The sequence below is a fragment of the Cyprinodon tularosa genome, unplaced genomic scaffold, assembly GCF_016077235.1.
Source record: "Cyprinodon tularosa strain WSP-4 unplaced genomic scaffold, ASM1607723v1 ctg544, whole genome shotgun sequence".
Classification (NCBI taxonomy): domain Eukaryota; kingdom Metazoa; phylum Chordata; class Actinopteri; order Cyprinodontiformes; family Cyprinodontidae; genus Cyprinodon; species Cyprinodon tularosa.
The window spans coordinates 410,979-426,474 of NW_024039279.1; the positions used below are offsets into that span (position 1 = coordinate 410,979).

General features: G+C 40.6%; 1 protein-coding gene across 2 annotated transcripts in view; it reads right to left on the bottom strand.

Annotated features, from left to right (window-relative positions):
- Nucleotides 1-4,537: 4,537 nt before the first annotated feature.
- The window catches only part of nup133 (nucleoporin 133), a 29,686-nt gene continuing 18,727 nt past the window's right edge, over nucleotides 4,538-15,496 (bottom strand). The window contains exons 12-25 of one of the 2 annotated variants that reach the window (XM_038304860.1): nucleotides 15,088-15,251; nucleotides 14,804-14,898; nucleotides 13,744-13,968; nucleotides 13,547-13,669; nucleotides 13,356-13,455; nucleotides 13,017-13,271; nucleotides 12,057-12,190; nucleotides 10,176-10,334; nucleotides 9,648-9,783; nucleotides 8,618-8,736; nucleotides 8,372-8,452; nucleotides 8,229-8,293; nucleotides 5,469-5,557; nucleotides 4,538-4,746 (exon numbers count right to left, since the gene is read on the bottom strand). In XM_038304860.1, coding sequence (XP_038160788.1) covers nucleotides 4,610-4,746; nucleotides 5,469-5,557; nucleotides 8,229-8,293; nucleotides 8,372-8,452; nucleotides 8,618-8,736; nucleotides 9,648-9,783; nucleotides 10,176-10,334; nucleotides 12,057-12,190; nucleotides 13,017-13,271; nucleotides 13,356-13,455; nucleotides 13,547-13,669; nucleotides 13,744-13,968; nucleotides 14,804-14,898; nucleotides 15,088-15,251 — 1,882 coding nt within the window. In that variant the 3' untranslated portion in view covers nucleotides 4,538-4,609. Of the gene's footprint in view, nucleotides 4,747-5,468; nucleotides 5,558-8,228; nucleotides 8,453-8,617; nucleotides 8,737-9,647; nucleotides 9,784-10,175; nucleotides 10,335-12,056; nucleotides 12,191-13,016; nucleotides 13,272-13,355; nucleotides 13,456-13,546; nucleotides 13,670-13,743; nucleotides 13,969-14,803; nucleotides 14,899-15,087; nucleotides 15,252-15,496 lie in introns of both variants that reach the window. The other variant, XM_038304859.1, reaches the window with a different exon arrangement.

Here is a 15,496-nt window from a genome sequence, read left to right on the forward strand (position 1 = left end):
TAACATTTTTCTCAATAAATCCTTGAAAAACATTGAGCTGTATGAAAAATTAAATTGTTATCATTTATGATTTAACAGAAATCTTTACTCCCAGAGTGGCGGTTTATTGGTTCCAAGAATTTCAAGAATAGGAGGCAGATTTTTAGTTATCAGGCTGGAACCTGATATCTGGATCCAGCTACCAGTTTTAGTCTGTGAGGCAGACACCCTGTCTACTTTTAAAACGTTCCTTTTTGATAAAGCTTATAGTTAGAGTGGCTCAGGTTATCCTGAGCTATCTCTATAGTTATGCTGCTATAGGTTTAGACTGCTGGAGGACATAGGGACCAATTTTCCTCCTCGATTTTCCTATTACTCTTAATTTGTTTAACTGTCATCACATTTTTTTTTAAACAACGACTTTAAGTTTGGTAAACAGATAGTCTTTAACTGAATTCACTTATATCGCCTTCAATTTCTAGATCTAATTAACCAAGTTTTTATCTCCTTAGAATAATCAATGCATGAATCGTGTTTTAAATGCTACCATAATGAGCTATTTCCTGCTGCTAACTACACTCCTAAGACCTTCACAGTGAGTCTAAAATGCAGAAGCTAAGTTTTAGCAGATAAATATCAGATCAACATTGCTGCGATTTTGATGATATATATCAATATATACTTTGAAAGGTACTCTGGTACACTGAACAAATCTACCTTGGTGACTTATGTCAACTTTGGTTGTCTTACATAATCTTTTGACATGAATGTATTTTTTGTGCTTATACGATTCTAGAAATGTATAATTGTTATAGGTTCTGTGCTATATAAATGTACTCTGTGTCTGATTCCAGCTATGTACAGTACTTTGGAAACAGAGACTAGTGCATCCTAAGGATAAAACCCCCAGACCTATTATGAATGGAGTGTTGTCTGCAGTTCAGTGCAGTGAGGAATGCTCTGATCTTTATATTGGAGAAACCAAACAACCTCTCCACAGACGGATGACCAAACACAGAAGAGCGCCCTCCTCTGGACCAGACTCTGCGGTACATCTACACCTTTTGCACAAAGGACATTCTTTTGAGGACCAGAATTTTCACATTCTGGATAAAGACAATAGGTGGTTTGAGAGGAGCGTGAAGGAAGCCATCTATGTTAAGAAAGAAAAAACAACCTTAAACAGAGGAGTTGGACTCAGATTTCAGCTTTCAAAAACCTGCAATGCAGCAATTGAGTTGATTCCTTCCTGCTATCATCATAACCCCAAACCCTTTACAGAGGAACAGAAGACCTCGGCTATTCAGCCAGGCCAACAATTCCCTTTGACAACCCCCCTTTCAGAGACATAGGCAGGTACCGGGCCTGGCAGGCTAACAAAGAAGCCAAACGACCCCCATTCCAAAGGGGTGGACCAGTTTGTCTGTTTCAATTTGCATGTTTTCTATACAAAAAGAGCCTTTGTTGTGGTCCACTCTATAAAGCCTTAAACTCAACGCTATTTCTGACATTTTGGATTGAAAAAGCTTCCTTGGTGGGAAGAGAAATATCTTCAGACTTTTCAGACATTTTTGGAATACTTTGGAAACTGATTTCTTAATCATGCTCTATAAAGATAGGTACTGATTTATGAATTATTTAGACTTCTTGCTGACCTTTTCTTTGTATTCTGTTTATTCCTCTCTATAGAAGAAAACCTCGGCATTCACTCCTCTCTCTTTCCAGAAAGGAACAATCTACTGATGCTTGCTAAACATTTTGTTCTACTATTCTGTGTCCTTCCATGTTTGATCTGGTCTGTTTTCTGGGCAAAACCACCAAAACTGCTGCTGGGAATTACACTACGAAAACCTGCTGTGTTTTCCATCCTTAGACTGCATTACTAACTCAGAGCTAATCTGTTTAGCTGTTTGGTCCCAGATGGAGCCATTCATTGAGCCTTTGCGTATTGAGTATCTGTGGCGCAGCAGACCACCACTCCTGTGAGGATCCATCCCTGATAAAATGGTTTCTCAATGCAAAGTTCAAATCTAGATTTAATCAGACCAACTTCCTTTGTTATCTTTACACAACCTTGAGTTTGATTGTATACTTCAGGATATTGTTGCTCAATAAAAATAAAGGAATTCAAAGTTTTCTTTTCTTCAATGCACAGATGATTGTTTAAAAATGAATCCTGGGGCAAATCTAAACACAAATTCATGTGATTAATTTATTTTTTTACATTTAACTGTTTATTAGTATTTTTCACAGTTGTTTACACAGTGTACATGAACACTTCACATTCAACATAACATAAAACCTTTGCTTGGGAGCTATTTCTCTATTCACCTTTGTCCCAACTAGTTGATCTAGTTCTTTATTTTTTTGTCGCTGTCTCTTGTCTTGAAATTTGTCCATTTCTTCCAGTTTGCTGAATTCTCAAACGATGTGTCTGTTTTTCCATAATGCAGACTTCCTCTATTATTCCAGTCTGAATTCATATGAATTTTAAAAAGTTACTACAAGTTTGCCACTTAAAGATGGAAAAGTGTAGAAGTTCATAAAGCTTCTGGATCAGATTTTCTGTGCTGGTGGCGAAACCTTCAGTACTGGAGCATCTCTGGAACATTTACATTTACCCATTAAAAATAGAACATTATTTATGTTTTGGATCAAAACTTTATCCTTTAATCAGCAAATTAAAAATCTTTAAAAACTGACAGAGCATCACCGACCTTCTCAGGCTGGATCTACAGCGTTCCTGCAGTTAAACCTTCAGCTGGTTCACCTTCAAGATCCAATGAGCAGAGGTGCCTAAAGTATTCATGTTTATTACTCCAGTAGAATAAAGCCTACTGTTTAAAAACACTTTAATAGAAGTTAGAGAATCAACTTCAGCTTTTTACTCCAGTAAAAGTTTAAAAGTACCATTTTTAAAACTACTTAAAGTATAAAAGTAAAAGTATTGCAGAAAAAATGTTGAGGACAGAAGCTTTACTGCTCTACCCTATTAAAGGAACGATGATAACTTCCTTAGACTTTATTTTCTTAGTTTTATAACTAATGGTATCAGTGTCACGTTTAACTTTGCATCATCTTGAAAAATCATTTTATTTTGGTTTGTGATGAACAACAAGTTGGGGCAGCACCGAGTCCAACTACAAAAAATTGTCTGGATGAAACTAATTATTTTTGATGGTTTTTATTTATTTAAACACCAACAGCCACAATGATCATAAGCTTAAATGAAACAAAACTAACAAGTCTATTTTTAAAATGTAAGGAATAGAAGTTAAAAGTTGTCTAAAAATAATCACTCCAGTAAAGTATAGACAACATTCCTCCTTAAGTAACAGAGTATTTGTACTTTGTTACTTCACACCCCTGAAACTGTGGTCAGGTTTCAGGAAATCCAAAACTAGAGAAACTAGAGTTTTGGAAAAAGGGAGCGGATCTAGTAGAAAAAACAGAACATTTTATTTTGACCCCAAAAAATAGTAAATTTATGGATGTCCATTTTGGGATTAAAGAAACATCCCAGTGTGATAAACGAAGGGATCTCCATCCAACATGAAAGATTATACTCATTATTCAAGGTGAGTTTCCCTAAAGAAAAAGCAAAGACTCAAACACACTCAGACACATTTAGAGCAACAGGTGAGAAGCTTAGAAAAAGAGCAACATGCAGATAAAAGTTATGCTTAGTCATTCAAAAAATATTTTTGCAGAAGCAGGATCGTGTAATTATATTACTAAACCACAAGGTGTCGCTGTCGCTCTGGTTAGATCAGGTTTGTACCAAAGCTCCACCACCATCCAAACCCTGGAACTAATGACCAATGTGTGCATCAGTAGCTGGTTTTAGTCTGTAGGGCTGCAGTGCTTTTTTTATTTTACCAAAGGGGATAAAGAAAAGTAGAAAAAATTAAATAGTGAGCAGTAGCAGTTAATCTTTAATAAATCAAAGGAGCCAAAGGACGTCTGTGGGGCTGCAGGATGCAGACCCCCAACAACGTATATCAACACTCTGCTCCTATTCTATCTAGATAGCTATTTACTTTTTAAACTGTAAAAAACGGTGAAATTTACCCATCATATAGTGCTGTATCAGCAAATATCATCTTAAGAAAATGATTTAGAATTAAATCGTCAGTGCAGAACAGCCGATGATTGTGAGCTGCAGTGTGAAACCAACACAAGGCTTTTTCTGCAGGATCTGCCTCCTGATGAGACCATGACACAATATGTACCTCATCTAACCCCGTTTTCTCAGCGCTGAAGGAAAGTAGATCATGTCAGGGTGGCGGTCATCTGTTTATAGCCGACCTCTGACACCAAAGACGACGAAAACCTGAGTCACTCAGAAACAGACTGAATCATGAATCCTTCAGACTGAATCCTAACAGGATGTGTTGATGGCTGTATAACTTTTATTAAAGAGTAAAAAGATGATTTTCTCCAAATGTTGACAGATTATCACAGAATAACGCCTCAACTAAGAAATAAAAGCTTCTACTTCGTGTTTGTACAAACATGTCACTCCGAGTTCAAAATGATCGATTTTATTTAGAAAAACAGAAAAACTCAAAGGAAAAGGGCTGAAAACGCAAACAGGAGAACAAACAGGCAGCTGTGAGGAGAGGCAGAATCACATCTGAGCCTGCAGGTAATGTTCATAGTTCGCTCGAAGGACAAATTCAAAGCAGGGCTTTGATTTCAAAGTGCTCAACTCCTCGTGTTCCAGCAGCTCTTTGACGTCGGGCAGGTAGGTCTGCAGAGGAACACCTGGAAAACACAGAGAACGAGAACTCACTGCTGATTCCTGCACCCAGACATCTGCAGCATAGATACACTTTCATCCCAGGCATTCTGATCATAGACTCAACATGTAGATTTAATGTCAAATACATGCCTATGTGATGTTTTTAAAAATAAAATAATAAACTCATCTAACCCACAAAACCTGGAGCTTTAGAGCAGGGCCATGGGCTTCAACGTTTTCCAGCCCAAGGTCCCGCAAACTGATGGCCAGTTGGAGTGGGGACCCCTAATTTATATTTATATATATATATATATATATATATATATATATATATATATATCCTGGGATTATTAAAGTATTTCTGATTCCTGCTTGATGGGACAGGTGTTGTGAATGAAACGGTGCCCAGCTTCAAAGATCTCCTGTGTGTCGCTGAATGTGTGCATTGATGACTGAAAGACATCTTCTGCCTCCATTTATCTGTTTATTACAGTGTGTTGAATTCATGTTAATGTGATTTAAAGACATTTCAATTAGTAGAAAAAATTGCAGGGGGGAATAGAAAAAAAAAAAGTCTAATCAACCAAAAGTTTCATGACCCCCATACAGTACCTCAATGGACCCCCTAGGGGTAACAGACCCCCTGTTGAGTGTTTCCTGAATTATCTCAGATATCGGCACACATTCAGAGCTTTAATAGGATCCTTACGTCTGAAAGGTTTGATCTATTTATAAGGTGTCTGACCTTCTTGGATGAGTTTGAGGAGGATCTTGACAAAGATGCTGTCTTTAGCCGCTTCCAGGGGGTCGTCGTTCCCGTCAGCAGAGGACCAGCTGGAAACAGGCAGCAGTTAAGTCACATGAATGATGATAGCGGTCAATAATTCACAGGGAAACAACAGAAACGAAAACATCCCCAGTTTTAAAACATGTCAGATCTTCACCATAACCAGGAAGCAGAAGAAGCAAAGTGGGATTTTATTATCAGCTTCCTTAAACCCTGTAGAGCCTGGACCAAATAAATGACAATACAAGATGTTGGATCCATGGATTTATTAAATTCGGATAAACTAAGCTGAATGTTAATTTGGATATAACTTGGCGTTTAGCTAGGATATGGGCGTACACTGTACACCCTTTAATAAAAATATTAGAAAGTGAACGCCCTGTTTTAGGGATGAACGGCTTTGATACGGAATATTCCCTGGATTATGGTGGAAGATCTAACGTCCCTACGGACAACTTCATCAGCAGGAACAAACATGCTGTGCTGTTTGCAAGCAGGTAAGCTTGTAGCTTTGAAAGGTTTATGAAAGCTTTATAACTATAGGATTATTCTGGAGGGTTTTTGGGACAAGGCTATCCATGGAATGGGGGCAAAAACAACAGCTAACAGTGATCAGCAATAAATCCATAGCAAATGGCGCGATTCTTTCATGGTAGTCTTTATTTCCAAAAAAGGATAACGTTTATATATAACAGCTTATTTTGCTCTTTGGACATTTACAGATGGTATAACTGCTCTTCAGTGCAACACACCTGTTGATGTATCACATCAGCTTTCATTTAAAAAATGTACTTAGATACATGAAAATCTAATTTCGGATTAGTTTCAATGTCAGCCGTATTCTTAACAGAGTAGATCCTCAGAAATCAAAGTAGTCCTGCCTGCACTTCCTCTGTTGGTTTGTTGTAGTATTTGTAGACTGTTCTAGAGTTGTCATTGTTCTCCTTGTATATTAGGGCTGAAACAATTTATCAGATTAATCGTAGATAATCAATTATTGAAATAATCGTCAATTAATTTAGTAATCAATTAATCGTTAACTGGAGAATAGAGACTATAAAACGTGCCTTTAGCTGAGAGAGCGACCCACTAAGAGCAGGAATTATATCAAGATGGTAAAAAAATATATTAACATTTTGCATTTAAGATAAAAAAATGTTATTTTTCCATCTGTGAATCTGCTCTACCCAGAACCCCACAAGAGGAAAAGTCTTAGTTTCACCTGGTTTCATTTTGGAAAAGTCTTCTCTAAGGAACCTTTGACCATCTGATTATTAATCGAAAAAATAATCAACAGATTCATCCATTTGCAAAATAATTGTTGGTTGCAGCCCTAATGTATGTGCAGCAATCTATTAAGTTTAAGTCACACTTTCTGATTTTTTAAATTAATACTGTAGCTAAAAATGATGTTATGTCTTCTTAATGAGATTTCCACCTCTAGGCAATCATACATGCTTCCCATAAGCAGAATAAAAGTAGTGATGGAACAAAGACAAAAAAATAGCTGCATTCTGATGCAAAATGCAGGAAATAGTGTGGAGGATACCCGCTGAACCGCCTACTGTACTACTCCGCCCTAAAGATGTGAGAAACCAAGGTGTCTACCCCATTAAATATTCCTAACCAAAAGCCTGTCTGTGATACATCAGGCATTTCTGTGCATTTTATTATCCGTTTCAGGTTTACTTCATTTTTGTTTGTTTAAATCAAGTTTAAAATAAAAACAGATCTCTCTGATGATGTCTGAAACACAGCGTATAAATGATTCCCTCAGCATTACAGGGTAAAGATATGCCTTCCTTCTCCTGTGTTCTGTATGTGTTAATGAATCACCGTCACCAACATGAACCTCTTTACTTTATTAAACGCTCTGACCAAAGGGCCGTCGCTTCAGCCTCTACTCAGGTGCCAGTCTGGTAGTTCTGCAATGCTGCCAGCAGATGGCACCACAGCTGTTTGTGTCTGCTTGTTGAACCCAGTGCTAAATATTTCTACTAAAGTAGAATTAAAAGGTAGCAATCTAAAGAAAATAATGTGCTAAGAGGACATAATCTAGATAAGCAATCAAGGAAGTCTCTGACCAGTAGGCAATCTACTTAATGGGAGGGGATTTATCATTAGGCAACACTAGGCAGTTGCTTAGGGCCCCAAGCTCCTGGGGGCCACATAAAACTCGTTTTACATGTATGGTTAGTACAACTATTACTTATTTGTGCGTATTAGTTGTGGTTTTGATAAAAATACTTTTGTTGCCGTCTGAACGCTGATAATATTAAATGTGTCTCTTTAATCCAAATGGAAAATGGAGAACAGATAAGCAGATCATGGCTTGTCTACAGTGAAAAGAAGGACTGGGTTATTTACTTTGGCCTTTTTGGAAACACAGGAAGGAGCAATCAGCTAAGTGAGCTTAGTGCTTGGAAAAAATCTTTAATTCCTTTAGAGACAGCATGAAAAGTCAGCTGAGTACAAAACATAGAGAGGAAAACAAGAAGAAAAGGGACAAGAAGAGAGGGACACAACCTAGAACAGATAATGGATGTCTATTCTATTAACATTGCTCTATCTGTATAATGGGTGTTTTTTGTGTTCTCTTCTCAGTTCAGAGGGCGTCCTGCCTGTCTTTGCCTAGGGCCCCACATTTCCTAAATCTGCCTCTGCTACTGCTGATCTAATCATTTATTGCCATGTCTGTAATCGCAGTAGGAATCTTACTCGTCTCTCCTGAGGGCTTTGCTCAGGATTTCACACTTCAGAGAATCGATGTCCACTGAATCCTCCTGAAACAATAACAGTGAATCTTTAACGAGCGCTCCATCCAATCCGTCCTCACAGGTGGGACAGAAACAGGAAGTTACCTCATCGATGTACTCCAGCAGGTCCAGAGCTTTTTTGAAGTCATACTCGTTGGCCTGCCTGTTGTCGTCACAGATGTAGAGCTGGAGGAAAGGAAGCATCACCGGTTATTATCCTGTCCTGCTGAACCTGCTCTGCTCTCCTCATATTAAGCACCAATCAGATTATACTAAATTAGCAGAACTGCTCCCACAGTGTTTCCTGGATTGATCCAAAGACAGACTGATGGTTTGTGGATCAGTTTTCACCTGGATGAGGTTGTGGGCGCTGAGCAGAGGCATGGAGTCTGGGTTCTGCTGTTTCTCCTCCAGGAGGCGCCTGGGCAGAGTCTCCTGGTGCAGCAGGAAGCGCTCCTGCTCCACGATATCTAGACCAGGCAGAGTAGTGAGGCCATCAGTTAGAGTCTAAGAACTGCTCCATCACTGTCTTTGAATGTTAACCATAGGAAATATCCTCCAGAGTGGGTTCAGTCTCTCCCTCAGACGGACCACAGCATGCTTAGGTCACATCCAGAACCTCTAAGAACTAAACACTGATACGCTGACACCATCTTCTATAACTCGACATAACGCTGCCCCTGCTTCAAGCTTGAAGCATCTGGAGGAGCTCACGGCCCCGTATCGGGCCCCTAACAGATTGCTTTTTCTGAGTCTAAACCACCTTTGTCATGTTAGAGTGACCTGAGTTACATTGAGTGAGACCTCCTCCATTAATGGAAGGCCTTAATATTGATGACTCAGTTGAACTTCTGCCCTTCCTCCTCCTTTCTCCTCATCCAATCAGTGAACAGCATTCAGGTTAGGTCACATTTCTACCCAATCAGCTCTGTTCCTAGCAGCTCCCGAAGAGGAGAAGAAAAATGCTCACTGATTGGGGAGTAGACCCACTGATCTCTATTTATTCACTGCATTGCTGATAGCCTGTTGGTAGTACAGGGTTGAAGTAAATCCACCAGCCACCATATTGGTACTCCCTAGTTTGACTAGTTGTAATGTATACATCAACCGGAGTGTATCCCTTTAATCGTGTACAAAAAAGTTCAGATCACCATATGCTTCAAAAAACACCAAAAACTAAATAATTAAATTGTTTTTTTTTGAACATGACTAAAGGGATGAACGCCCGTCGAGGTAGTTTAAAGCCCATTTTTCATACAAAATGAAAGGATACACTTGGATTAACTAAAGGGATAAATGTGTATTGGCTATGGCTCTGCTGATCTGATAGAACAGCGGGACTAAATCCACAGACTCAGCTCTGAGGGGAGCAGATATTTACCGTCCACCTGTTTGTTGAGCTCATCCTGTTGCAGGTCTGAGGCCAGAGCAGTCAGCTTACTGAGAGCCAGCAGCGTCTTCTTCTTCACAAAGTAACGTGTCTCTTTGTTAGCTTGGCTGTAGAGGGTCCTGTGGGCCTGCAGTGAACACACACAGGATGCAGCTTTATGAGGACTGAGAAGATCTTCAGATCAGGAACACAAACAGCTACAAGATGCAAATAAAACAGGATTTTTAATATCAGCTGTTTTACTTTGATACCAACATGTTTAAAAATTGTATCACCAGCTGATACCAATATTAATACTGATATACTATGTACTATAATTACATTAAATAAACATTTTAAACAAGTAGTTCCTGAAGCCATTTAACCACTACTTTTCCTCCTCATGGTTTCAGAGAAGAAATCAGAAAATTAAATGTATCTTTATTTTCTGTTGTTGCTGCGTTTTTTTTTCTGGCTTTGTTATCATCATCCCTCCCTGTTAGGAACCCGTCCCATCGGTGCAGACTGTGTGCTGCGTACGTTCTGGTAGTCGTTGACGTAGATGTGATGCAGCCAGCTCAGGTGTTGGTGGGACTGCAGGAAGTTGGCCAGCTGCTGGTGCTGCGCGGCGGGCTGGGACAGCAGCTTCCCCCTCTTTCCTTTCTCCATGTACCAACGGAACAGGAAGTCAGCAAAGTTCTAGCAGGGAAGAAAGTCGGACACAAACGGGACGATGAAGAGGTTTGTTACTTGTCCGAGTAACAGAGCAGAGAACTCTGGGATGACATCACTACTAAAGATTTAATGCTTATTTATTGGACAGATGTGTTCAGGAGGCGGGATTTTAGGCAGTACCGAATGAACCCAGAGGGTGAAAGGAAACACAGACAGAGGGACAGAGACAGAGAGATAGAAAGAATGAAAGAAAGAGACAAAAAGACAGAAAGAAAGAAAGATTGATTGATTCTCTGGGACCTCTGCAACACAGACAGCTACAGAGGATTCTTCCTGCCCACAGAGATCAACGCCTCCAACTGGTTCAAGAAAGCAGAGATGAGTTCCTACAGGACTTAATGAAGGAAGTATAATTAAATCCTAATGAAGGGCCAAGTCCACAAAAACAGTTTTTAATTCTCTATTTCTGCTTCAAAATTTCCAGGTCTGGAAAATTGTGGAATTAAATGTAATGATTTTCCAGGCTGCCTGGAAACCTGGACACTGATGGATTATTTTCAGGAAACAGAGGAGACCCTCTGCTGTTCCATCCCACAAAGGTTCAGGTTAACCCAGGATACGTTAGAGCAGGGAGGGGGCAGGGGCCCCCTGAGGGGACGCGGGACAATTGTCACGGTCATTGTGATGAAGCACTAAAATATCAGATAAATTAAATTTAATTCCCATGAAAATAAATAATCTAGGGCTACAGCTAAAGGTTATATTGCAAATCAATTAATCTGTCGATTATTTTTTAGATTAATAATCAGATAACCAAAGGTTACTTAAATAACAGTTTTCATCAAATGAAACCAGATAAAACTAAACATTTCCACTTGAGGAGTTCTGGAGGGAGAATACTGACAGACAAAAAAAATGTTTATTTTAAATGCAAACTTTCTACATATTACTTTACAATTTAGATATAATTCCTGCTCTAAGTGGGTCGCTCTGTCAGCTAAACGCATGTTTTAGAGTCTCTATGATCCAGTTATTGATTAATCGATTACTAAATTAGTTGACAATTATTTCAATAATCGATTAATCTGATTGTTTCAGCCCTAAAATGAATGAATTTCTAAATAAATTTATATTTGTTTTTCGGTTCCTCAGTCCATTCCATTATTATTTTCAGGATCAGAGGCTGAAATGTTTGGGAAGCTCAGTGTTGGAGAACAGATGCTGCTATAAACACCTGATTTGAACAGAAATCATCCACCTGATTAGGGCTGAACCAATTAATAGGATTAAACTATTATTGAAACAGTCGTCAACTAATTTAATAATCAATTAATTGTTTAGAGAGTTTAGAGTTTAGAGAATCTAAAACATGTCTTTAACTGACAGAGCGACCCACTTACAAGCAATTATACCAAGATAATAATATATATACATTTTGCTTTTAAGATAAAAATGTTTACATCTATCAATCTGCTCTATCCAGAGCTTCTCAAGTGGAAAAGTATCCGTTTTAGTTTTATCCGTTTAATTTGGTAATGAATTAAGTTCTTTAAGGAACCTTTTCTGATTATCAGTCGAATAATAATCGGCAGATTATTCCATTTGCAAAATAAACATTAGCTACCCAGATGGAGGAACTGGATCTAAGCTGCAGGGATAAACAGGAGCCTCACAGCATGTGGTGAAGTTTAACCTAAATGACCCGTTTCCATGTTAAACAAAGCAGCTGGTTCTGGAAGGTTCTACCTGGTCTGCAAACTTGGCCATGTAGTGCTGCAGGCGGCTCTGGTTGTCCGTTTGCTCACACATCTGAACCAGGATGTCGAAGTCGCAGTACTTCTCAGCCAGCGCAGCCACCCACTGGTACTGACCCAGCTCCACTGCAACACACAGAACACAGCTCTAGACTGGACCCGTCCCAGCACAGCAGAACAACGTCTCATAGAACAACGCTGCATGAGGGAACACTTTCAGATCCTAGAACTGGCAGGTAGAATAAAAACACATCAGGACAGCAGAGATTAATCTGCACTATAGAAATAAACTGAATAGAAAATATGTTGAACTCTGATCTAGAATCGCACAGCATTCTGGGGGATGTAGTAAATGATTTAGCCCGTAGGGCTGACCCCTTTCTAAAGGATAAACTTCAAGCACCCAGAGCTTAAATTATTATTTTCAGATTATTTTCAATAATCTGATATGAAGGCCTTAATGGTGCTATTTTCAGAACAGCTCCAACTCAGCAGCTCAGTCTAATGTTGCTTTACTTTCCTCTGCTACATGATAAAAATGACTTTAATGTAACAGATGTTGTATATTCCTCAATATAAACCAACATTCATTAACCAATAACCAGCAGATGGGGAGACTAGGAAAATCCTTAAAACCCATATTGATCTGGATCCAGCGTCTCTTCTCCTCAGTCTACCAAACAAACAGATCCAAAATCAAAACAAGAGCAAATTGTACAATGTCCTAATTTTTTGTGCTCGAAAGAATATTATTTTATCCTAATTAAATTAGTAGGACAGTAACTGATGCAGAGAAGCTGCCATATTCTGATGCATCTAGAGGTTCTACTATGACTTTGTTTTATATCTGAGTCACTGCAGTGTCCCACAGTGCTTAAAGAAAGTTAGCCCGCAGTAAATGAAAAGCTGCTTATGGTGCCAGAGGTCACTGAGGTCACCTTCCTCCACTTACAGAGGGGGCTGAGCAGCTCTGAGCGCCGCTGGCTGTACTCCATCTCCAGGTTGTCGTAGCGCTCCTGTTGGGTCCCCTGCTTCTGCAGGGAGGACAGCTGGGCCACGTAGCCGCCCAGGTAGATGTCCAGCAGCGCCACCAGCTGCTCACAGACGTTGCTGCGTAATTTGGAGTCAGCGTGCGGGTAGACAGAGCGCAGGATGATGTCGTGTTGGTGGGAAATGACAGTGCGGACGCCTCCTACACCTCCGGACGCTGCAGGACAGAAGAGGTGGTGGGGGTAAGATTCTTGTATTTAAATCAGAGATGCTGTGGTTCCTGCAGCGGCTGCTTTATTACCTGTCCATGGGATGTATTCAGGCTCTGCAGCGGCGTTTTCTGCAGCTCTGTACATGGAGGCTTTGGTTTCTCTGTACTGCCCTGCAGCCTGCAGCATGTCCTGCACACAGAGCACATGCCTTCACACCTCACCCACCTTCAGGATGGAGTCTCTGTTCTCCATCTATCGGGGAGTAAACCGGAGGGTTTACCTTTAGAATGGTGTTCACCGTCTTGACCGTGTCGGCCCACTGCACTGAGTCCACGGCGTTCTCCTTCAGAATCCGCATCTCCTCCTCAATCAGGCAGTCAAACAGCAGGGAGATCTGGGACACCTGTGAGAGCAGCGGCAGGCGGTTAAACAGCGTCCCGCTGCCAGGCGGGTCGACGGCGACCTCTGGAAACGCACCTCCCTGAAGAAGACGTCTGCTGCTGTGAGGCTGGGCGGCACGGAGGTGCTGCTCCTCTGCAGCGCCACGCCGATGGCCCGGTTCACCAGCTCAGGATGTTTGTTGTGGTGGGTCTTCAGCACCATAGCCGCCTGCAGCTTCTCGGCGTGCTCGCACAGCAGCAGGCGCGTCGCCATGGGAGACGACCTGACCGTCACCTGGCTGAGCCGGTCCAGCAGACCCATCTGATGGAGAGCAGAACATCACACACTAGACTTTCATCATTTCTTCTTCTGTAAACGTTTAATCCAAACTCATTGAAGGCTTTAGCCGTTTTTTTTAACCAGATTACTAATCCCACTAAAAGATGGAGGACATAACAGGTTCCATTCTTCTAAAAACCCAGCTTCTGATACAGATTTTATTAGAGCAGAACAATTTCACTATTTTGTACGTAATTTCTGCTGATCTTAATCTGAACTAACCAGCTAGGCTTTATTTTTAAATTTTTTAAAGCTTCCTGGTCCAGAGATTTTACTGTAGAGACCAGAACAAACCAGAAAATGAGGAAATGTAAAATCATAGAGCAGCAAATCAGGTCTCTGAGGTTGTTCTACTTAGAGCTCACTGAATTTCTCAGACTCACATGGTTCTATGGTACAGAGCTAGAGTGACTCAAACCGAGGTGGATCTCTAATCTACCGGGTCAGACCTACGCAGTCTGACAGGAATAAAAAGTTAAACAAATCCGCTTTGGGGAAAATAATAAGTAAAATCTCTGAACTGCAACATAAACCACAAGCTTCAAAAAACCCAAAACAGATGAGGGACAAAGCTGGACGTCGTCCACAGTCTGAAGGACTCGTTGACAGTTTAGCAGTGAGAAGTTCGAACACAACGGTGGATCCCACAAAGAGGAAACACAGGACCAAACCAACGGAACCAATCAGCTGTGAGCTTTCACCAACATGTCAGATTTCACACAAGAACTAGTTTTCTTTCAGAACTTCCAAGGATTTCAGGTACACCTGGGAACCCAGGCTAAGGATGAAAATCTGGCATGGAGGATGAGGAGAATACCTGGAGCAGGAAGTCCATGAAGTAGCAGTGAGCCTTCATCTTGTCTTCCAGCTGGTGGAGGATGATGAGGGATGTGAGAGGAAAACCAGCGCTTTCTGAAAAGACCAAGAAAATCAAAAAGAGTCCAAATCAGTGGCCTGGTGACATGATGTCTGACTGTTTCATGACCAAGAGATAATAGGAAAGTACAGAACTACAGCAACCCTAAATCTTCAGCTCATGGTTTTCATTATAATCAGCTGTTTAACTGGGATTCAGTATAGAAGCTCATCACCACTCCTCACCACCAGGGACCGACTCGGCCCAGCGGGGGTCTGACGCCGGGTAATCGTCCACCAGGTCGAGGTTGATTTGGACAACAGCGCTGTCGAGCTCTGCTCCTTCCTCTCCATCACCATCAGGAGGAAACAGTTCATCTGTGACGGTCTGAGCCCCGACCAAATCATTCCTGAGGAGGAAGGAGGTTTAAACCATAAACAAAGGAGGCTCCAAATGTAAACTAAGGAGGCTCCAAATGTAAACTAAGGATGTTCCAAATGTAAACTAAGGAGGTTCCAAATGTAAGCTAAGGAAGCTCCAAATGTAAGCTTAGGAGGTTCCAAATGTAAACTAAGGAGGCTCCAAATGTAAACTAAGAAGGTTCCATTTGTAAACTAAGGAGGTTCCAAATGTAAACCAAGGAGGTTCCAAATA